Below are 24,524 nucleotides of genomic sequence, written 5' to 3' on the forward strand. Positions count from 1 at the left end.
AAAGCACCTTAGGGTGAGACCCCAAGAACTGGTGAAAATTGTTTTCTAATAATTTTGCCCAAGTGTTTTTTTTTTGTCACAACATAATTCTCATATAGTTCCCTTTTTTGTTATTCCACAGCTTTTGATGAGCTTAATATTTTTTCTAAAATGTGGAAAAAACATGAATAAGTAAGTAAGTGTCCTAAAACGTTTGACCTGTACTGTAAATGTAATCAAATTGAATGGATGTATTCATTTAAATACAGCTAAGGTGGTTTAAAAGAGTATACATTTTTATCACAAGTTGCTTCATGTGGGGTTTGTGCATTTGACAAACGTATCTTGAAAAAGCTCATCTTCAGACAACTTCTGCATAGTCAAAAATATCTTACAATATTTACTATGTAGGTACACCAGTCCAGACACAATAATTTAGGCATCATTACAAGACATTTGTTGTAATATACAGTATATTTTCCAGCCTGAAAAATTAACCATCCTCCTAAAAAAGACAAATATACAGTATCAGCACACATCCATAACAGTCTCCAATCACGTGTGTCTACAAATGCAATGCACAGGATTTTATGTTGCAATGTTCATGAACTGCTAAAGCTTACAATGATAAACGCTATTCAGTGCATACTTAGTGATTGTTGATATCCATGATATTGAAGGGAACCCATTTGCCAAGTCAATGTTGAGTTAGCAGACTCTGCATACAGTAGGTCTCCATGTGGTTCTGATGACAGGTCACCCTCATTCCATGTTGATATCCAGGACCCCCGTTGTAGTAATAACTGCTTTGGTCATCCCATTGGTGACCATAGCGTCCATGGCTCATGTGAATCTGGCTGTTGGGACTGTAATGGCTGTAATGTGGAGATGGTGAACAGAGGTGTGCTGAGTTTGATGTTTCCTGATACAAAGGTATCTCTGGGGAGACCGTCTGGTCATGCATCCCATAGATGTCTCTCTGATGGTGAAGATAGTTCTCAACGGGCTCCCGGAAAGTTGCTGTGTTCACTTCTGGTTGCCTGTAGCACTCTATATGGGTGCAGGGAGGTGAATCGGGTTCTGTTGTTGAATGCGTCCGCAGGTACGAGGACAGTGCTGAAATATGGTGTATGGCACGGCGTAGGGTTGAGATCTTGGAGAGGCGCTTCCCACTGAGGTCGTGCTTGAGAATGGTGCGTAAAGCGTTGAAGGCCTGATTGTAGTCCAGGATACGCTTTCGTTCCCTGATGTTGGCGGTGACTCTTCGTGCTTTGGACCGTACGGGACGGTTACGCCTCTTGACCACCTTAATGTCCTCCGGGTCACTGGGACAGGGTGAGACGGAAGGTTCTTTGGGGTCTTCATTTCGACAGTCATCATCCTGACCAACAGGACAGTCCTCCAACTCATCCTCTGAAACTTCAGATTCCGTACTGGTGCCGCCCAAACTCATCGCTGATGATATGACCTTTGTCCTGCTTTAAAATATAACTTTTAGCTTTAATATAAGTAGCGTGGCAAGCTTGATTCTTTACAAACTACAGACAGCTTTGCAAAACATCCACATGTTGAAAATCTCTGTTCTTACCAGATGAGATCTGACAGTTTCAGCAAAGGTGAGCGGGGCTTTTAAAGACAACCTGACGTGTCACGTGGGCCAGCTGCTATAAGCAAAGGTGTATTCTGTGTTTACAAGTGCCCTCCAGGCAAACGTAGACATCAATCAACAGACTCTGACACACCTCCTCAACACACAGGATCTGCTCTTTCCAACTGTACGGTGCTGAAAATGAGGAATGGAATTTGCAAGGCTGACAGGCGTGTGTAACTTCAAGGTGTGTGAAAATGCCTGCATGTTTGTTTTTGACACTTTAACGGTTATTTATCTTTATTCCAAATAAATAAAATGATTTTATGGAGAATAAAGCCAGAATCAAAATGAATTCACACAGATCTTTCATATCCAAAACTTACACACTGGAACCATTGTGCAATTGTACTTAAAGTGATAGTTCACCCAGAAATGTCATTATTTGTTCATCCTCTTGTCTTTTCAAACCTGTATGACTTTCTTTCTTCCGCAGAAGAACACAAAAGAAGATATTTTGAAGAATGTTGTTAACCGAACAACGGTGGTCACCGTTCACTTCTATTGTATGGCCACAAAACCAATGCAAGTCAATGGGGGCCGAAGTTGTTTGGTTACCAGAACAAAGAATGTCACTCAGGTTTGAAATGACAAGAGGATGAACAAATAATGAGAGAATATTCATTTTGGGGTGAACTATCCCTTTAAATTAAACATGCTTTGCTAGTCAAAACACAATGAAACGTCCTCCATGCTATGAAGGTGTTGAGAAGCCGAAATCTCAATTAAAAACCATAAACCATTGGTCATCTATAATGCGCAACATTTACATCAGTGTAAAAATATTTCATTCCCAAGTTTTTTCCCCACCTTGATCCAGATGGATTGTCTTGCCTTGTCCCTGTTGTTGAGAGAAAAATGAGAACATTCATGACAAATTATGGCTTCATCAGATAAGCCTCTTTTACCAATTTGCCTTTACACCTTTTCTGTGCCAGAGGGATGGAAAAACACTTATCATGTGTCACATAAACTCTGGATCTCTGTATGGTCACAATTAGCTGTTGTGTATTAAGCGATTACTGGCCTTCCTGGGCTGCAGCGAGGGACAGTGTAATTTGGTTGTCTGTAAAGTCATAAATCTAATGTGCGTTTCCTACGGGGCAAGAACAGGCAGTAGCCACTTCACTTCAAAGTGGGGGAAAAGGAAAACAGATATTTTACAATTATTACCTGTGATGTGAATTAAGGTGCTTTTGGCTTTTTATCCTGGCAAGCAGCTTCTGCATCCCTGTGTATTTGAACTGTCAGGTTTATTGTGATCGTTGTGAATTATTCTATATTCTATTCTATTCTGCATTGGTTGAATTGTTAGTCTCTCAGAGAACGTCTATCTATCTATCTATCTATCTATCTATCTATCTATCTATCTATCTATCTATCTATCTATCTATCTATCTATCTATCTATCTATCTATCTATCTATCTATCTATCTATCTATCTATCTATCTATCTATCATACGTGCTGTATAAAAATTATTTTTGTATCCACCCCCCAAACCATCAAAGTTTCACTGTAAGGGTTGAGAGACATTCCCTTAGATGTAAGCTCAAAGTGATAGTTCACTCAAAAATGAATATTCTGTCATCATTTACTCACCATCAAATTGTATGACTTCCTTCCTTTAATCTTGGACACTGTACACGTGGTGTGTTACCTTTATGTTGAAGCAGGTTTACAATTATATATCATGCGTCTCGGTGGCTTGTTAGTGTATATTGGCTTAATATTCCTAGTAACTTTCCATGAAAAAAAAACCATTTACATTGAGCCATTCAGCAGATGCTTTTATCCAAAGCGACTCACAAAAGTGTGGAAAACAACATTTAATTGATTCCAAACCTGTATGACTTTCGTTTATTCTGCAGAACACAACAGAAGATATTTTGAAGAACGTTGGTAAGCAAACAACATTGCGCCCGTTGACTTCCAGTGTGGACACAAAACCACTGAGGCATTTCTCAAAATATCCTCTTCTCATAATGCATTATTTTGTTCAGTACACATAATAAAATAGTTGTTCTATTCTTTATCTTAATAGTCAATGGTCTATGAAAATAAAATCATTAGAGCATTCGTTGTATAGTAATATCTCTGTGGCTAGAGGACAACTTCAATAAAAGTGACACAATTTACTCCATTCTCCCTACCAAATGAACCCTCATTCATAGTCTCACTCACCGGAGAACGCTGTACTAATCAATCCTTCCAGTTTCTAGAGGAAACCACTGGTTAGACCTGTTATGGGCTCTTAATGACAAATGTTTTACTTCTTTTTCTTAACTTGTGTCTATTTTACAAACAGCACTGAAGCCTCCAGCCAAATCAGCGGCCCAAGAGCTCAGCTTCTAACAGCTCAGATCATATCAGCAATGGGTGGTGGTGCAATAACCTTTAAACAAGGAATGAGAAGCCATTTCAGACATTGCTTCCTTCCTGTCCACTTTTAACTGCTCAACAGAAAGGGCCTACTTATGACTCCAACCATCTATGTTAAGGTGTCTTAAGTGTCATTTTATACTGTGTCAGCCATTGCAAGCATCCCTGCAGTCAATTATGGATGGACATACTGTATAAGACCCAAATGTTGTACTAAATGGGTTAGTTTGCACAAAAATGAGAATTCTGTCATCATTTATTCACCCTCTTGTCATTTCAAATCTGTATGACTTTCTTTCTTCTGGAGAACACAAAAGATATTTTGAAGAATGTTGGTAACGAACAACGGCAGTACCCATTGACATGCATTGGTTTTGTGTCTATACAGTTGAATTGATGGGTACCGCCATTGTTTGGTTACAATCAGAGTATATATTTTTATCATGTGTGTTCCCTGGGAATCAAACTCACAACATTTGTGATACTAACATAATGCTCTATACCAGTTAAGCTGCCAGAACATACGCAATTGATTAGGCCTATTTAACAATATTCAGTACGTACTTAATTACCATACCGTATAAAAGTATTTAAAAATATAGACTATATTTGTACATGTTCACAATTGAATGACTTTTGCTAAGAGTGGTTAGTCAAGCCATTTAGCTGCAAGCCATTTACTGTAACTTGTTTTGACCGATAGATGTGTTGACTTCATGTCGCTCATAGGCACGGGGTGTTTTCCAGTTCTGCAGTGAAAGGCAAATTAGTTTTTGTTAGCGGAAAAAATAGTTGCTTAAGTAGGAATTACAACATCCTGTTCCTTTTCTCGTTCTGCAATTATAATCAAAAATGCAGGTCTGTTTAAACACAGGGCTGTGGATTGTGTCATACTGCGTTTGCTCTATAATTTGAAATTAGTTGTAAAACGCCACAACCTTTGCACAGGTAAACTCAGACTTGAATAAAATCCATGACATTTTGGCAGTGGCACATCTTAATATAGAAAATAATCCCTAGATGTTATTGATATGTTGGTAATGCACCACTGGGCAGGTAATGGACGGTGTTTCTCAAAAACTACCGCAGCCAGACAGACGAGACCGTGGGAACGTCAGCGTAATTGTTTTTTGCTGCTTTTTCTCAGTGGTCATGAGAGCAAAGATTAGGGGTCATGAACACAGAAAGTGGAGACTGGTGTACTTGGTAATTGAGGGTTTTGTTGGAGAGGTTTGGAAACCTAACGTGCTTTGTAATAATTGAATTTTTTTTCTTCTACAGGTTGAAAACAACAAGAAGACTCAATAATGAAATAAAAAAGGTCTTTCAACTGGAATCTAAAACTTTTTCAGCATGTATTTTCAGTTTGGTTACACTATAAAGTGTTTCTCTCCAATTTTTCACCTAATATCTAAACTGTCAGCCAAAAGTGGTTCATAATGGTCAAGTCTTTGAACCGTTAATGGCTTGGTCAAAGGTTAAGGAGCACCCTTGAGCTGGACACTTAACCTGAATAGCCCATAGGAATGAATTGCCATGGCATTGTTAGCAAAGCACTCCTTACACTAGTTCGCTAGCCATAATTTTGAAAGATGTTTTTTCCTCCTACCTTTAATTTTGTATTACCTCAATTGTTCCACCTCACACCCCTGTCCGTGCACCCCACAACCAGCAATGCGTGATTATTCTGCAATGGAAACATTTGCATGTTTGAATCACTAACTGTCCCACCCAGAGTTGTAGACCAACACATAAACATTGATGATTTACAAGAGGGGTTGGCAGATTAATTGTCTTGTACTGAGAACTTCAAGTACGTTCTTAAAACCCACCCCAGCCTTTTTTGACGAATGGGAAGACACTAGTAATTATCAGTCGCCATGTATAAATCAAGGTCCTTTTAGATAGCCGTGCAGCGGCTGGGAGAACTAGAGATAGCCTGGGCTGGCCATAACTGAGATTTGTAAATCTTGAGTCTACGGTTAGATAATGAGAAGCTGTTTTTTGGCAGCTATTAGAAGACAGTGATACAATTATTGAGATACATGCTTTTAAAGGGGTGGCGAGGCTTGAGAAGTATGCAGGGAAATTAAAGGTCCATTTGGAAAATACAATTTTAAGTGGTTTGTTACAACATTCCTTAGAAAAAAGTCACCTTTTGTGTTATTGTAGGTTACCGCCACTAACGGAATCTTAATGCATTAGTATGTATGCTATTTGCTCTCTTTTTTGGTCACTTGCTATCGGATCATTTTTCATTTCTTTTTTGTGGAAATATACTTTGTTGTTTCTTTCAACACATGGTTGAGTAAAATATGGACAAACCCAACCGTTGGGTTTACATTAACATATGGTTGGGTCAAAGAGGGACATTTTCTAGGTTTATTTAACCCAACGGTTTGTGTACATTTTACTCAACCACGAATTGAACAACCCCACATTTCTAGAGTGCCTTAAACACAAAACATTTACCTCATTACATTCAATGCATACATAAACTTCACTATCATTCTGTTCCGTACATTTTGTTTAGATATTCTAGTGTGTTCATCTAGGGGGTTCCCAAACTACTCTATGATCGCTTTGGGCGCATTTAACAGCGTAATGGAAATGTCTGGGACCTCCTCTGCCCATTCAAGCCCTTGTAAAAGAGTACAACAGTATTGTTGACACACGCCTCTGTGATCTGCACTCTGTTGCCCTTGCTAGTTGGCATGAGTGCACCGGTCCCCTGGCTGAGGTTTGATGATGTTATGTTAAAGGTAGGTGTCATCTCTTGTCAGGGGAGGTGGGACTGATCTACTTTTATTCCCTGACTCACTATCCACCTCTCTGGCTGCTTGTGCTCTGTCTGTGGAGAAAAGAGGCGTCCCAGAAAATGAGTCATTCCAAGACAGAGTTTAAAAAGGGAGCCACTCAGAGCTAAAGAAACAATGTGTGTCTTTCATTCATGCAAAGTGAATGAAGACATTGAAATAATTGATTTGTGTTTGTGTAAAATCTGTAAAATGCAGAGAATTTATTGACTTCGATCAATTCAATTACAAAACAATATACTGTATTATTGGTTATGACAGACAACAGTTTACGCTTTGCTTTTGTTTATCAAGATGAGAATGCATGAAGACAATACCACTGGATTAAGATGAAAGTTGTCTCACTATGGGACGTACTGCTATATTTGTGATCGTCTTGTCTCCATGGTGACAGAGTCAAACTGACTTTTTACAGCCTGCACCGCGTTTTTTCCATGTCTGACAACAAGTAAACAACCCTAATGTATCCGTTGTTCAAATACCACAATTACAAAAACTAGATCACAAAAAGTCACATAAAATGCCACAGACATTACAATCACGTTTGAATGGATTTATAATCAAGGCCTTCGGCTACTGTTAATATTAACATTTGTTTGTGAGACGTTAACAGAACATTCCAGAAGAGTGAAATACGAGCTGTTAAAGATACAAGCTGGAGTTCAGACGAAAGCGTGTTGACAAGACACAGGGGATATGAAATCACTTCTGGCCTTTCAAGGCTCAAGGCTAGTCGACCGACCACTACCTGTACAGCAGCATTACAGAGACGGAGGACTAGCATTATTTCAGCCAGCTCTCTGCAATTAAAAGAGCCAGTCTTTCACTCACTATTACATTACTAGAGCCCAGTTATGTGATTTATGCTTTGGCTGGAGTCTGTGTTTGACAGAACATTACTGTAGATGCTATGACATGGCCTGTAGGTAATACTTGTTATGTCCTAGGAATGTAAGCTACCCTCTTTTTTGGAGCCGGCCTTACATAGTTCAGACTGCCCTGAGGTATAGCCTTAAAGTTACAGTGAGGCAAATAATTATTTGATCCCCTGCAGATTTTGTACGTTTGCCTGCTTACAAAGAAATGAAGGGTCTATCATTTTTATGGTAGGTTTATTTTAACTGATAGAAACCGAATATCAACCAAAAAATCAGGGAAAAATGTATATAAAGGTTAAAAAATTGATTTGCATTTCAGTCAATGAAATAAGTATTTGATCCCCTAGCAACCAGCAGGAATTCTGGCTCCACAGATTGGTTATGTGCCTATATGGACCACAGATGAGTCCTGTCTCTTTAAGAAAGTACTCCTAAGTCAGCTTGTTATGTATATAAAAGATGCCTGCCAACAGAATCTGTATCTTCCATTTCAACCTCTCCACCACCATGGTCCAGACCAGGGGCGTAGCAAGCTTTTCAAATGTGCGGGGGATGGATGTGGTTTGTTTGTTAACAACAAAAAACGATGACATACAATGACAGAAGGATACAAAAGGTATAACATACAAGATATAAAAAGCTTCCCATTTAAATGAGTGATACTAGAAAAGTATAAAAACACACTCGGTGGTAGGCTTGATAGTGACATGGGTCTGAGGACAGTGACTGAGATTGCTAAATTTGGCTTACTTGCACCTTGAAAAGGGGAGATATAAAAAAACTAGGGCTGTCAACGTTAACGCGTTAACGCATGCGATTAACTTTTTCAAATGAACGCGTGAGAAAATATTTATCGCAATTAACGCAGCATCCGTTTGTTGTGTCATCCTTTGTCTAGCGTTACATTATGTAATCACGCTCTTATTCGTGTACAGGCTTTTAAACCACTTAAGCGCGATTTGAAACAGTTGCTTTGACGCGTTCAATGGAGATAGACAGCTTCTAAACTGTGGGACGCGGCAAAACGCAACGCGAGGTCCAGTCTGGTGTAAACAGTCACGGGCTGAAGGCTGCGTCGGTGAATCTCTGTCAGACAGAGCATCCGTGTTAAGTTCTCTTTCGTGCTTGAATGGATAAAACCACACAAGATTATGTCAGAAAGCCCGTTTTGTCTAGCATTTTCTTAAGCACAGACTTCAAAGTGTAAAATAAAACCTTAAATGAATGCAAAGTGTTGTGAAAATGGGAGTGCGGTGACGGTCAGATCTGCGTACTGAGACAGCTCTTAAAGGGGCCGCGCTCTTAAACGTGCTGCTCTGACTCCTGTCACTAATGTTAATCAAAGAACAAAATAAAAGAAGAAATCAATGTGATTTTGTAGCTTTAATGAGAATTCTTCTGCATTTAATTTATAATTTAGCATTAATAAAGACTGTAAAGTGTCCTTCAATTCCTGTATGTTTCCTACATGAGCTCTCAATTATACTGTTGAATGGCTACAATTCATGTTAAAATAATCAATTTAATAGAGACATCAGTTACAGTACTAATATCAAAATGCTAGCTTTCATAAAATGATGCTGTTAAAGAAATATGTTGTTTCTACATCAATTTGAAGATTAAATGTGAAATTATTAAAATGCAAAAGTATATTTTAAAATATAATAGTTATGTGCGATTAATCTTGATTAATCACAGAAAAAATGTGTGATTAATCCGATTAATTTTTTTAATCGATTGACAGCACTAAAAACAAAAAAAAAAACGCCCACACAAAGCTTTTTCTGTGGTGGTATAAGTAATGTAACAATTTACTGTTTTTAAACATTAAAATAATATACACTTTTCTTTCATTGTTCTTCAACAGGTATGCAAACAATGACATCATTTCTCACTTTTTTCTCCTCAACAGGTACAATCAAACACAACAGGTAAGTATCCACAAAAGTATTCAGCTAATCAACAAACAATGCTCAAAATATCAAAATCAATTGCACTGGCAATAAACCCATAAATACACTGCTTAACAATGACAATTTGTCCCTCCTCCTCGTCAATTCCCTGCCTTCTTCATCACAGTTACTTTATACATTGCATGCCACATACATAACCGAATTTAGCTAGCTGCTGAACAATATCCCAATTAGCAATTAGCATTAGTCTAAAAAACGAAATATAATACAGAAAACACTCGACATGTCAACAAAACATAAACAGAACATCTTCCCAAACACATATCAAGCTTATTTAAAAACCTCAAAAGCATAAACACTCATTCAAAGTACCTGGAAAAGGGAGATGTAAATAACGATAACCATAAGTTCCCGCCTCCTCAGCACGAGCTGACCGATAAATCTAACACACCAAGAGAGGCGGGACTTAAGGCAGAACAGCCAATCATCAGCCGGTCACATTCAAAGCCAGTGTCATGTTTGAGAGGGAGGGGAGAGCAGGCAGTCGCAGCCAGCTCAGACACAGAGCGGCCAGAGAAACGGAGGAGCGACGGCTGTAAGGCGTTTGTGCAAAACTGCGGAAAAACTGCAGAAAAAGTGTGGGTGTTGAACCCTCTCACCGGGAAAAGTGTGGGTGTTAAAACACCCACATCCCCCACGGGTGCGACGCGCCCTGTCAAGACAATGTGACCCTGGACAACAAAACCAGTCTTATGGGGCAATTTTTCGAAATTGAGATTTTTACATAATCTGAAAGCTGAATAAATAAACTGTCTATAGATATATGAGTTGTTAGACAATAGGACAATATCTGGCTGAGATACAACCGTTTAAAACTCAGGAATCTGAGAGCACAAAAAATCAAAATATTGAGAAAATTGCCTTTGAAGTTGTTAATCAGGGGCACTGTGGCAGACCATCCACTCACAAAAATAAAGTTTTTATATATTTAAGGTAGGAAATTTACAAAATATCTTCATGGAACATGATCTTTACTTAATATCCTAATGATTTTTGGCATAAAAGAAAAATCTATAATTTTGACCCATACAATGTATTTTTGTCTTTTACTAAAAATGTTCCCGTGCTACTTAAGACTGGTTTTGTGATCCAGGGTCACAAATAGGTTTCAAAGGATGTTAGGGACAAGATTGGAGACCTGCACAAACCTTGAATAGGCTACAGACAGAAGCTTGGTGAGGAGGAGACAACTGTTGGCGTGATTATTTGTAAATAGAAGAAATACTAAATAACTATCAAATGCCCTTGGTCTGGAGCTCCCTGCAAGATTTCCGCAATGGGGTAAAGATGATCATGAGAAAGGTTAAAGATCAGCCCAGAACTACACGGAAGAAGTTTGCTAATGATTTCAAGACAGTTGGGACCACAGTTAGCAAGCAAACCATTGGTAACATGCTATGCCACAATAGATTGAAATCCTGAAGCAACGTCCTCCTGCACAAGAAGGCCCGCCTGGCTCATCTGAAGTTTGACAATGAACATCAAAATGATTCAGAAAGGCTTTGGAGAAAGTGCTGTGAGACCAAAATTGACTCCTGTTTTTGGAGGGAGAGCCCAAGAACACCATCCCTACAGAGAAGCACAGTGTTGGAAACATTCTGCTTTAAGGCTTTTTCTCTGCTACGGGTATACAGGATGACTTCACCGCATTGAGGGGCTGAGGGACGGGCCATAAAAGGCTATAATTCTAGCATTTACAAGATGCAAGATTCAAATTAAACTTTGAATAAACCAATGAGTCTGGTAAACACTATGATCAAACATTAGCTATATGCTTTTAAGTGTTTGTTCCACAATGCTGGTTTTGCACGAATCACGGAAGCGCAAGATAATAATAATATATTTTATTTATATAGTGCCTTTCAAGAACCCAAGGACGCTTTGAAGATGAAAATTATAATCTACAAACGCTTATGAATTCAGTTTTCAGAGATTTTGAAGTGTCTTCTGAATGGCAGTGTGATTTGTTCCACCTAAATGAGGAACTTACTGAGTAACCTTTGCTTTCAACAAGAAGTAACACACAGGGTGGGAGTTCAAGAGTTCACACAGGAGTTCACAGGGGTTTATTGTCCATGTCACTCTATCCTGAGAAATCTGACCCCTTTCAAAGGTTTGAGGATGGACATTCTAATGGGAAAATAAGTTTTCCCTTTCTGTAATAATGACTGGAATCTGTTTGCCAGAATTATTACCAATAAAAATAATCCTATACCATAACACGTATTCACATAAAGATCATTTTAATTTGATTAAACAATCTTGACCTGACAAAATGTTGGAAATCACACCTTTATTGATCACTTATCTGCTTATGGTGAATTTGGCCCTGATCTGTGATTTAAGACAAAACTAAAGATATGGATAGTACTTGTCTGCCCCCCTCTGGTTAATTTGAGTGAATGCATTGAATTTAAACTACCAAAACTAGCTAAATATGTCAGCATGGTAGAATTTAAAGTATAAGCAAACTCAAACACTTAATTTCAAGCTCTTTCCACATCTACACTCTAAAAATATAAGGGTGCTTAAAGGAGTTCACTTTCAAAATGAAAGTTCTGTCATCATTTACTCTCCCTCTTGTCATTTCAAACCTGTATGACTTTCTTTCTTCTGCAGAACACAAAAGAAGATATTTGGAAAAATGTTGGTATAACAAAATGTATTCAATTAGAATATATTGTAACCAATGCAAGTGAATGGGGGGCTGCTAAAAACATTTTTCAACAAATCTCCTTTTGCGTTCTGTGGAAGAAAGAAAGTCATACAGGTTTGAAATGACAAGTGGGTGAGTAAATGATGACAGAATTTTCATTTTGAAGGTGAACTACTCCTTTAAAAGGTTCTTCGCAGCTATGCCTTATGAACCATTTTTGGTTCCACAAACAACCATTCAATCAAAGGTTCTCTAAAGAACCATCTCTTTCTTACCTTTTCATATTCTAAAGAATTATAGAATTTTTCGCCACAAAGAATCGTTTAGACAAAAAAGAGGCTCTTCTATGGTATCGTGAAGCACCTTCATTTTTAAGAGTGTATGCAGACACTGTCAGAAAAGGAAACTGTTTGAAGTTGATCATGTCCTCATTTCTATTACCACTGTCAGCATAACTAGGGAGATTGTAACAGAACCTGACCCAGATCTATAATCCACTCCCACTTTAGTGTGGTTCAAAGTGCAAACTTTGATGGATAACCATGGTCACCTGCGGCAGTGTTCCTCTACCGGGGGGCCGGGGCCCACTAGCAGGCCTCAACAAACTTCCAAGGGGGCCTCAAGATGACTAAACATGATTTACAGTAAGGCAAAACAAGCATTAAAATACGCTAAAACAATATATGCCAATATCGACCATATTTTATTGGGTGGAAATTATGAGTGGGCAAGCTTTAAATATTGGTGTGGAACATGGAGGGGTGCCTCTGCACATCCAAGTAAAATTGCTTTTGATATTCATTTAAAGGCAAAAATGTAAAAACACAGATGGAGAGCGTCTCTACCTTCACAACAAACTATGGCGGTGATTTCATGAGTTTGCGTGACTGCTTCCTGTGGCTTTGACTGGGAAGCATCCACGCCTTGTGTCGCGACGCACGAAACACCGCCCGCCTCTCGCTGGCACCCCCAAACGCAGGCGGTGATTGGGCAGAGCAAATGTATCAACTCCCCTCGTCCACCGAGCACCGGTTGAGCACATACTGTCACTTGCGTTACTGTTAAATGGAGGAACGTCCCTGTGAAGGGGCAACAGGAGTATATATAAGTCATGGAGCAGAAAACGCACCGGATCGATCGAACATATCGATAAACAATGATCAGAACCACTGTCAGCTCCAGAACGAGAAAACGCAGACGAAGAAAACAGGTTGGTAACAAGCATATTTTATCGTTCTCCTCTAAGCTCGTTCAAGCCGCAAATACTCGTCGCCGTATGTTTATTAACGCGAAAGCAGCTCAAGTCACATCAAATGCCGAACGTGTTTGATCGAGTCTAGTGTTTTATATAGTTAGTTTAAGTATTAGCCGCGAAGCTAGCTAGCGTGTAGGGACATTGACCTTGTGCACCGGTCTCTCATCAGACTAGTTTGCCGACCACATATTTACCTGACTTTTAATTCTTCGGCAAACGCAACTTTTAGTTTGATGCCCTTTTAAGAGTAGGATTGTGTTCAGTGGGGGTCTAGAATAGCCTGTTAGCTTTGCCCCGTCGCTGCCACAGCAACACGACCCGGCTCCTGTGGAATGTTCCTGCTCGTAGCTTAAGCTTGTTCTGTTATTTCCTGTCCGCCATGATGGACGGCCAAAGCTCACAAACTTCACCGCAGTCCGTTTTGTCTCACTAACAGAATAACTTCGTAGCATAGCTCTGCCAAGCGGGGCTTAAACAGTCGGATGTGTTAGCGTTGTTGTCAAAGTCGCTAACGTTAATGGTGTTGTTACTCTGAGGAGTGTCTGTGTGCCAGTTTAGCTCGAAACGGGGCCTAATGCTCTCGTGTCACTATCTGACAGTCATGTGAGTGGGCCTGGCAGGGACTGGGCTCGCGCTTACCGCCGTTTCACTATCAGCACACTGAAGTGGCCTGAATAGAAAGCGTTGGAAAATTCTATAAGTGTACGAATGGGAACTCTGGAAAAGTCTTTAGCTATCAAAATGCACATAGCACCAATGTAAATCGATTGAAGCAGTTGACAAAATAGTAACGCTTGGTTGAATAATAGTATATTGTTGACCACATCTTTTTTTAGTAATCGCCCATGCTTTAATAACTTACTCCTCAAGGCGCTTCTGCCAACTCGTGAAACTCCTGTTAGATTCTAATTATACGTTAGTGTCATTATAAACAGTTTGATGTGTATTTTAACCCATACATTTGAGTCATGTTGGAAAGCACCCCAAGTTCAGTCTGGGTAAACTTTAGGTATGAGGCCATTTAGTGCCGAGTTGTGTCAGCGGTAACGTTACCGCAGCTATTGTAACATGGACAATCACCCCCTAAATAATACGCGGTTGCAACCGTAAAACGGTTCACTTTCGATGCATATAGACTTGCTAACGCGTTTTACAGTCCTGTCTTGAAATATGCTTTTGCATCGCCACGTTAAAATAGTTGTAATGTATAAACAATCACGTCTGCCTGCGGCTAATCATGCAGGCTAACGTTACTCGCTTAGCATGCTAGCTAGCTGATGACTTGGCCGGTTTGTTGACGGAATAAAACACACGTACGCTTTGTTTTATTTAGACATGTAAGTTATATTTGATAATCAGGTTAATCAAGTATTTTATGAATCGTAGATGTTAAACCGCTGTCGTCTTGTTGTTACGGAGTTCAGCTAGGTCTAGATGTCTAGTTCACATTTCCACACAAACGAAAGCTAAATGCAACGCACGAAATGCTAAAGGGCTTTCAAGTATACCGATTCATTAAACTAAAAGCGACTTTTGATACATTTCATCTATTTTAAATGGGTTCCACCAATGCCGGGGAACTACCCAAATATGACTGAGTGCTCCATTTTGACACGTCATACCTCCGGTAAAAAATAGGGCGATGTCAGACTCGAGCCGGTGGCCGATAAAAGCACACTTGCATAGGATGGTTTTCACGCCTCATATTTACAGCTTTAAAGCACAGAGGTCGTGTAGACCCGTGTAAAATACGTTTTATTTCACATTGGGGATTTTTATTGAGCTGCTATTAATACTTTCATAAGTGACAAAGAAGAATAACATGGCAAAATACTGGCTCTAAATATAATCTTTAACTCTTCTATTTAAGTGATAATGTAGGATGTAATTCAACATCTTTATTTCAGATAACGACTATTGGCATTATTTGACTAATTCTGTTCAGATGCAGGAAGGCTGTGGCTATCAAATAGCAGACATTCCATCACTTGAGTTATTTAAACTGCTTCTAATTAAAAGTACACTGAATACCCCACATGGTTTCTCACTGTAACTTCCATGAGTTAGCCAGTCGTCTACATGACCCTGGCTTGGTTCCGGTAAGCATACTTATTCTAAATATTCGTTGATCGTGTACAAACATCGACTAGACTTGACTGTTGCCTTCCTAGAACTTGAGATTTGATTCGGACATTCGCCAAAAAAGTAGGTCCACCAGATCACTTGATTCAGATTTTACATTTAATTATTGCTTTTTTTTCTCTTCCATGTGCAGAAAATGGCAAAATAAATGGAACTCTGAAGGAGGGAGAGGTGACTCCCACATCCTTTAACCCAGACAGCTCCCCGCTCCCTGCAAACAGCAATGGCGACAGACACCTGCTAGAATTCAACGTGAAACCCAAGCCCACTCGACGGGTCTTCCTCAGCTACTCGACAGGGGACAGAAAAGGTAGAAACGCTTGCAGAAACAGTATGGACTTCAAAAATGACAAGTCCTCAGAGCTAAAAACAATCGAGGGCAAAAAAGAGGTTTTGGCTTCGCTGAACGGTGTGGTGTCGCTTAACTCTGTACCACTTACCAACGGTTACCCCGGCAAACCTGGAGCTGACAATGATGGAAGTGGCTCAGAGAGTGGATACACGACTCCCAAAAAGCGTCGGGCCCAAAGGAATGGCAAAGCTGGGGACAATGTGACTGCTTCTACCCAGGGAAAAGCCATGCAGCAGGGCAGCAAACAAGACCATGGGTCTGCGGCACCAGAGTCAGCCGACAGAGCCTCTCAGGTGGAGAGCGGCAGAGCCGGTTCAAAAGCAGAAGGTTGCTACGTAAAAGCCAAGGAACAACCCGCCACCCCACCTCCTCCACCAGCGGCCGAACTTCAACGCAAGAACTCAGACAGCAAAGCCACTGGCAAGAAGTTTGAAGAACGGTCCAGCAAAGCTAAGGTGGCCACGTCCACCAAAGAGGACTCGTGGACCTTGTTCAAGCCTCCGCCTGTTTTTCCTGTGGATAATAGTAGCGCTAAGATTGTGCCTAAGATCAGTTATGCAAGCAAAGTGAAGGAGAACCTCAACAAGACTGCCCAAACTGGGGGGGAGGCTCTCACTCCTGCTCCCCAGGTGCCTGGGAGACCGCCACAGGTCCCCATGTCTGCGGTGAAAACCATCACTTCAGCTAGCTTTACCAACGGTCCCCTGCCAGGGGAAGGGAATGGCTGTCCCTTACCCGGACCCCATTTCAGCTCAACGGCAAGCACTGGTCCTCTGGTGTCCCCAGCTGTTCCCGCTGAGAATGTAGCATCTCCCCCTGGCTGTGCTAGTACCGCCGTTGGAAGTTCCACCACCTCTTTGACTGAGCCCAGGAAGGCCAGTCTGTTTGTTTACCCCAATATGCAACTTTCGCTCCCTAGCGGCCGCCAAGCCGACCCCCCTGCTGCTCCGACAAATCAGAAGTCTCTGGGGGACATTTTTCAGAATCAGTGGGGCTTGTCCTTTATCAACGAGCCTAGTGCTGGTCCAGAGACCGTGGCTTGTCGTTCAAACGGAAAGGACGTGATGGTGGAGGTGAGCTTTCAGGGAGACTGTCCAGCTGCCGTGGCCGCTCAGACCTCCGGTACCTCTCAGAGACTGGATCAACCGCCCTTCTCCAAGGCTCACGAGCCGGAAAAACGGACTAACGCTCAGAATCTGAGCAGAGGTGCCGCTGTGGCGAGCGGGTCCGTACCCGAGACCTCTGTCCTCGACCTGGAAGCCCTGAAAGATGAGACGGGGGTTCATGGTGCAATAGTGTTTTGTTCTTCCTCTAAGGACGTTTGTGCCGAGCTGCCTCCCACCTCACCGGCTGCACCTAAGGTGGCTTTGGCCAAGGACCAGGTTCTTACTAAGGGCTTTGACAGGAGGTCTAGCTGGGGGACGTTTGATCTAAAAGCTGCTGTAATTTATCACACTAAAGGTAAACCAGACTTCCTGAATATTACCCTTTTTATTATGTGTTTTATACTTCATAACAGATGTATATAAAGGGCATGTTGATCGGTTTAGAATACATCTTAAGTGTATGCTTAGGTTTCTTAACCTGCTATTATAATTAGCAAGATGGAGATTGTTAGTTTTGTGCACCAAAAAGATATTATAAGACACTGCATTTATATAAATGTAATGTCTTTGTTGTTATATAAAGCTATGAAATAGCAGGATTTTGTAGCTTTGTTGATTTGTTTTTTGAATTGAAATAGCGCAGTCCTTGAGATGTAGCGTTTTCAAGTCAAATTGAAACAACAGAGACAGACGGATGCTGACAAATTGAAGTTATACTTGGGTATTTTTACACTAACTTTCATCTTTCTCTTTTGCAGGAATGGAATATATTTTGAATTTGCAAAAACAAGGTAAGCTTCTTTTCACCTCTAGCTTTTAAAAGTTAAAGGAATAGTTCACCTTCAAGGAAAATTCTGTCATTATTTACACGCCCTCTTGTCATTTCAAACCCGTGTGGCTTTCTTTCTTCTGCAGTACACAAAAGAAGATATTTTGAAAAATGTTGGTAACAGTCCCCATTGACTTGCATTGGTTTTGTGTCTATACAATGGAAGTGAATGGGGACCAACGACTACCAACATTTTTCAAAATATCTTCTTTTGGGTTTTGCAGAAGTAAGAAAATGACAACAGGGTGAGTAAACGATGACAGAATGCATTTTGAAGGTTAACTATTCCTTTAACATGTCTCAAAAACACTTCAACACACTGTTCGTAAACAGCTTTTTTAGCCTCTGCATGTGAATAAAGGGATAGTTCACTCCAAAAACAAATTTTTGTCATCATTTATTCACCCTTATGTAATTTAAAACCCGCATATGACTCTTTCTTCTGTGCAACATAAAAGAAGATGTGAAATGTCTCAGTGGTTTTGTGTCCATACAATGGAAGTCACCAGAGGGGTTGATGTTGTTCGGTTACCAACGTTCTTCAAAATATCTTATGTGTTCTGCAGAAGAAAGTCACACAGGTTGATGATTGTTTGGGTGAATTATCCCTTTCATGTTTCAGCATTTGGGTATTGCAACCCAGTGTCTCATCTGGTCAGCCCCCAATCCCCCATCTCACTTAGTGCGTGGTTGTGGAATTTGTATAGAAGTAACTAAACAGTCTTTTTTAATCGCGCCTATGTTCACATTTTCCTGCAGATCCAAATCGAGTAGTCCTCTACAGCGAGTCATGGGATGGACCTGCTCAATGAAGCTGCATCTGGACACTATATCTCAGCTGAACTCTGCTGCAAAAGATGTGCTTGAGGAACAAGACTGCTGCCTCTGAACATCCCGAATCGGAACTAATCCAATCTTAAGATGGTTTAGAAAGGACCTTGTTACCAGTAAGCAGTCAAGGCGAGAGGAAACAAGAGAGTACGCTTAAGAAAACGGGTTAGATGATTTTAGTGTATTAGAATGGAAGAAACTGAGCTGTTGAACTGAACTCTAATGCGCATATGTTGCTGAAGACAATTTGGATGACTTTTGGGGACGTAAAACCCACATGTCAAACATAACTCAAACTTTGGACAAAAGCTTCTCCTTTAAGTACTCATGGACCTAAGAGAGCTGTCTTCATCTCCAGCCTCCTGGGGAAGAGGATACGTTACCACGCCTCCTCGTTCACACTCTTAAAATCAAACGATGTAGACTCAAAGTGGTTTTGTGTGCATACACATTGAATTCCTCGATCTCAAGTGTTGCTCTCTAGTGAAATAACATACTGTGGCCAGATGAACATGGCTTTTTTTGAGATTCAGGGGCATCCAGCTACATCCATGTCTGAGGGGGCAGGTCGCCTCTGGGATGAATAATTGTCTTAATTTAATTTCTGGACAAGACCGAGTCTTGTTAGTGAGGTGTCTCCTTTTTCTTTTCATTGAGCAGGTTTTTGAGGTACACTTTGATTGGGAAACTGTAGTGTGCATGTGCAGTATGCCGCTCTGTGCGTCCTCTTTTGAAAGAATTCAAAGTGCTATCGTTCAGTGGTCTTACTGTTGTCCGTTCACGTTTCTGACAGCCATTCACTTTTCTTGCTCATTGTGGGAGCGTATAAACTGAGGGCAGGGCTGTAACGTTTTTTTTTTTGGAGCGTTTTTATGTTTTTAAATAACAGGTAGGACCCTGAAGACTAATCGCTAGATGTGCCACTCTTTACACCGTTGCTTTAGCTCCGGCGCTGATAGGTACAGTACGTCGCAGGTATTTTAGAAGTGTTTTAAAAGTTGGTTATGCTCTTCCTGTCGATTAGTTCTCTAGAGCTGCTTGTCTACTTGGGGTTTTTGTTTTTGCCCAAATAGACAATACTAACTCCAATTATGTTGTGGAGGTGTGTCATTTCGGAGCATACCAGAGAACGCTTGCTAGATCCGGACTTTATATTTTACTAGCCCCGCATCTATGGTTAGCTTTTTATTGAGCCCCGCGAGTCAAACTAGTCACACTTAATGGACTTAATGGCGTATATTTTAGTTTTTTTAGCTTATCAATTATATATTTGCTTAAGCACACGAGCCTCATCGATAGAACCGCTGTTGACAGGATTTCTGCCTGTATACGTCATCTTTCTCATGTCAGAAAATGCATTCTGAAGTCTATCCTCTGTTGTATCATTTCACAAATTAATTGATTTATACATAAAATCAGTAGCACTTTAAGTATTATGTTTTTGAATTGTATTTCCTTAAATGTTGACATATCTGTACGTGTTTGAAATTCTAGTAATTAATCATAGGCTACTAACTTCAACTTCTACCTAAGGACTGTCGGTCCACAATCTCGAAAGAAAATAAAGAAAATCATTTAAAAAAAGGTAAAAGAAAGAAAATGAAAAAGACGCTCAGGTAGATTTAGGGCAGTGTTATTCTATCTAACAAAAATGCACCAACAGTGTTATTGCCAAAAATGAAAAGAACGTCCCATGTTTGTACCAGCTGTTTTTAAAATGTTAACCTTTAAGGGAACCGATTTCAGTTTTGACTGAGAGCCAAGCTTACATCTTCACAGGCATCAAAATGGTTTCTGTACATGACCACAAGACACTGCCAGGTGAAAAGATGCAAGTACACATGGACAAAGTTAACCACACTACGTATCTATGTTTTTTTTTATGTGTCTGCTCGAGTTTCAAAAAGCAGCGTGTGCAGGTTTCCATCGTGGACAGAACCTGGAACGTGTTGCTGTAGTTATTAATCAAGTTTCTCTTCTTGAGCTGTCCGATGTCTTTAGTGTATGTTGGTTTAAAGCGTCGGCCTGATGATAAAACCGTTTGTTTTGAAGTTCTGCTTTATCTTCTCTAATTCCGGTTGGATTCCACTTAAAATCAGCTTTGTGCAATGTAGAGAAATCCTGCTTATTTCTTGGCTTTTTTAGACGCTCATCACTTTATGGCTTCACTTGAGTTTTTATTGTAGTTAATAATTGTCGTTAAATGGCTCGCGAAGAGCATTCCTAGTTTGTTTTTCTTTTCTTTTGATATCCAAGGGATTTGCTTAAGGAGTTACTGATGTAGGCATAATTTATAACCATCTGTTATTAAGTTAATCATGAAATACCTCTGTGAACACGTGTTGTCCCGGTATCCCTGTTTTCACCCTGTCGTAGTCATGATTTTCATTGTAAACCCTGTCAACAGAATGAACTACGTCATGAAACTAAACTCCAGGGGTCAGATGCACATACAGAGGTTCTATGCATTGAACAGAGCCAAGTTTATAGTTTGGAGGGGGGTTGCACATTAGCTTAATTTACTCGATTCAAATAAGCACTTATTACCCCGCAAATGCTATCATTGCAATATAAATTATTTACACAAAAGATCTTTAGCTGCCCTTATCTAGTGTTTAAAGCAATGAAAGCATGTACAGGTGGGAGAGAGGTACAGATGTACTTGATGGGTTTGATTGCAAAATCTGTAACAAGAAAATGGCATATTCATGTGTTCTCTTGGTGTATGAATGTGTTTTCTCGTCCTGTCCTTACAACTCAACTGGTTTTGCGTGTGGATGCATATATGTGTGTGTTCGTGTGCAAGCATGTGTATTCGTCCTCATCCATACGCTCGATTATATGCAAGTTAATATTGCGAACTGTTTAAGTTCAGGGTGCCTGTGTTAAGCGATATATTAAATGGAATCACATCAGAACATGAAACACTTGCTTTTCCTTAATTCCCTCCCCAGCGATCTTCAGTTGTGCCATGTTTTGACTGTTAAAAGTTTTAATTAATATTTCATTTTTATGTTGCTCTCTCTGAATTACCTACAGTGGACACAAAGAGGGGGTTACATTTATGTCTCAAAAAACTTTGTCACTGCTAATAAACTTGAAAAAGATGTGGTTTTCTTTGTCATTTTTAAGAATAGGTCTTGAGTTTAGATTGCATAAAGTTGCGTCTTTTCATAATAACTTAATTCACTTAAAGGGATAGCTCACCCACATAATGAAAATTCTGTTATTTACTCGCCTTGTCATTTCAAACCTGTAGGACTTTCTTCTGCAGAACAAAAAAGAAGATATTTTGAAAAATGTTAACAGAAAACGTTGGCCCCCATTGCTTTGCATTGGTTTTATGTCCATACAATAGAAGTCAATGGGGATCAATGGTTTTTGGTTACCAACATTTTTCAAAATATCTTTTTTTGTGTTTTACAGAAGAAAGAAAATGACAACCTGTTTAAAATGACAACAGGGTGAATAAATGATGACAGAATTTTCATTTTGAAGGTGAACTTTTTCTTAAAAACACTTCAGCACAGTTTATAAACAACTTTTTTTTACCCTGCATGTGAGTAAAGGGATAGTTCACTGCTAAATTTTTTAATGCAGAACGGAAAGTATATTTTGAAGAATGTTGGTAACCAAACAATGGCGGTACTCATTCGCTATTGTGTGGACACAAAATCCACAAGTGAATGGGTACCGCTGTTGTTTGGTTACCAACATTCTTCAAAATATCTTCTTTTGTGTTCTGCAGAAGTAAGAAAGTCATACAGGTCTAAAATGACAAGAGGGTGAGTAAAAGATGACAGAATTTTCATTTTTGGGTGAACTATCCCTTCAAACCATATGCAAGTCTGCTCTCTGAATTTACAACAGCATGTCCCAGTTTCTTTTTTTTATCTTTATTACATTGTCTTCATAGTTATTGAATTATATACAGGACAGACCCTGGGAAAGCCCCAGCTCCCCTTCAGGCATCTCAACTGAGACTGGAGGAAGGATGACTCAAATACGGAATGCTGGAGGTTCAGTTAAATTTGTATCGGGTAGTTTGTTTTATTGCCTAGTTTTCCCTCACACATCTACTGTATGAAAGTGCTCTTGTTTTTGCTGTCTCTCAATCTAGAAACAAGCTTCGTGCACATATCATTGCTGTATGTACATATTGGTTTAGTATGAGTCACATGCACACCCCGACTCGGGTTCAGAAAAGCAACACTAGGTGTCGCTGTTGTCTATCAATACAGAAGATCAACTGTAAAATAATGCGATTTAAATGGATAAAACTATGGTAATCCTAAAAATGTTAGTTTAATGTGTCTATCGTTGGTTTATTTATTTATAAAATCGTTTTAAAATAAACTATTTTAAGAATGTACGTTTGAAAGTCAATTTGAGAATCAAACATGGTGACAAAACAGAATCAGGCCTACGATATTGAGTTTTTGGAGTTGAATCAACTGATTAAAAATATTGTAAAAAAAATGTTAGAAACTGATATTCTTACCCTCCATGTGTGTTTTTTGCTTTATGATTTGCTTGCATATCTGTTTAATATTTAGAACATTTAAATGCCTTTGGAGAAAAAAAAACTATATGATATGCCTATAGGGGAAATCCACATTAATGCTGAAATGGACGAAGCCCCCCAGGGGTCCTCACGATTCCTAAACATCTCCCATGATAATCTGCAGATTACAAGAGCAGCACTTTTGTCTGTGTCTTGTGTTTTAATAACACCTCTGAATTTCACACGAACCTACTTCCATCGCATCCGCTTTCCGTATTTGGACTGTGACTGGCACGTCTATTAAAAGCAAGGTGTGTTTTTCTCCAAAGTGACAGAATTGTCGCAAACAGCAGTGATTTCAGTTCCCTCAACCACCCACCAACAGACCCCCCCCTCCCCACGGTCAGAAATGCGCCCAAGACAGGAGTGTAAAAATAGACAGCAGAGATTCTGTGCGCTTTAAATAGAGCTGACTCTCAGAGCATGAGTCCAGTGTCACAAAGTCTCTTTGTAGGATCTATTCTGCGCCCCTGTGACTAAACCCGAGCAGATACGGTTGTCCTTCTCTCTGACACGGGCTAGATATCAACAATGCCCCAGTCTCTCACTCACAGCCTTAGTCACTATGTACACAGCACCCCTATGGAACCAACAGCTGTGAGACAAGCACACATTAAGCCTGAAGGCTCTCTGTGACTATTTTTCATTACACAACCTGATTTTGCAATTAAAGCACGCACCCAGAGTATTGGATTCATTAAATCCGAACATGAATAATTTACATACTACATATTCCCACTGTATCCCTCATGTGGTCCTTTTCCCAGTTTACTGTATTTCTTTCAGACATGTACGAATAGCATTCGTGACAAAGTGTGCTATGTTTGAATGACTTACGCTTTATTTGCATGTCGCTTGGTACAAATGGCACTAGACTATCAGCTCTGTTACATAATGACACTTTATCTTAACCATGCAATTCAAAACCCCTCTAAAACCAGTCTATGACCAGTCTGGGAGACAACCAGCAGCTGGTTTTAGCTGTTCTTTCAGCAGGGGCGCAGTCAACATACAGTATTACAATGTTGCATCCAATACGTTGTTTTCCGCTTTGATGTCCGCATGCTCCAAACCATTTGTTTTCTGCTCTACTTACATACTGTGGTCTGCCTGG

General features: G+C 39.9%; 2 protein-coding genes across 4 annotated transcripts; one reads left to right on the forward strand and one right to left on the reverse strand.

Moving 5' to 3' along the window:
- Positions 1-354: 354 nt before the first annotated feature.
- Positions 355-10,320, reverse strand: LOC130564339 (class A basic helix-loop-helix protein 9). 3 transcript variants are annotated; one of them, XM_057350312.1, is made up of 3 exons: positions 1,568-4,634; positions 629-1,457; positions 355-484 (listed from the first exon to the last, which is right to left on the reverse strand). In XM_057350312.1, the coding sequence occupies exon 2, from the start codon at positions 1,430-1,432 to the stop codon at positions 677-679; it is 756 nt and encodes a 251-aa protein (XP_057206295.1). In that variant the 5' UTR covers positions 1,433-1,457; positions 1,568-4,634; the 3' UTR covers positions 355-484; positions 629-676. The 3 variants fall into 3 exon arrangements, with proteins under 3 accessions (XP_057206295.1, XP_057206293.1, XP_057206292.1); XM_057350310.1 differs by lacking the exon at positions 1,568-4,634 and adding an exon at positions 9,988-10,320 and having other exon boundaries at positions 355-1,457; XM_057350309.1 differs by having other exon boundaries at positions 355-1,457; positions 1,568-4,633.
- Positions 10,321-13,326: 3,006 nt separating this feature from the next.
- Positions 13,327-21,954, forward strand: nufip2 (nuclear FMR1 interacting protein 2). Its single transcript, XM_057351630.1, has 4 exons — positions 13,327-13,541; positions 15,862-17,541; positions 17,945-17,977; positions 18,775-21,954. Exons 1-4 carry the CDS (start codon positions 13,397-13,399, stop codon positions 18,825-18,827), a joined length of 1,911 nt encoding a protein of 636 aa, XP_057207613.1. The 5' UTR covers positions 13,327-13,396; the 3' UTR covers positions 18,828-21,954.
- The last annotated feature ends 2,570 nt before the right edge of the window (positions 21,955-24,524 follow it).

Source organism: Triplophysa rosa, linkage group LG14 (genome assembly GCF_024868665.1).
Source record: "Triplophysa rosa linkage group LG14, Trosa_1v2, whole genome shotgun sequence".
NCBI classification, from domain to species: domain Eukaryota; kingdom Metazoa; phylum Chordata; class Actinopteri; order Cypriniformes; family Nemacheilidae; genus Triplophysa; species Triplophysa rosa.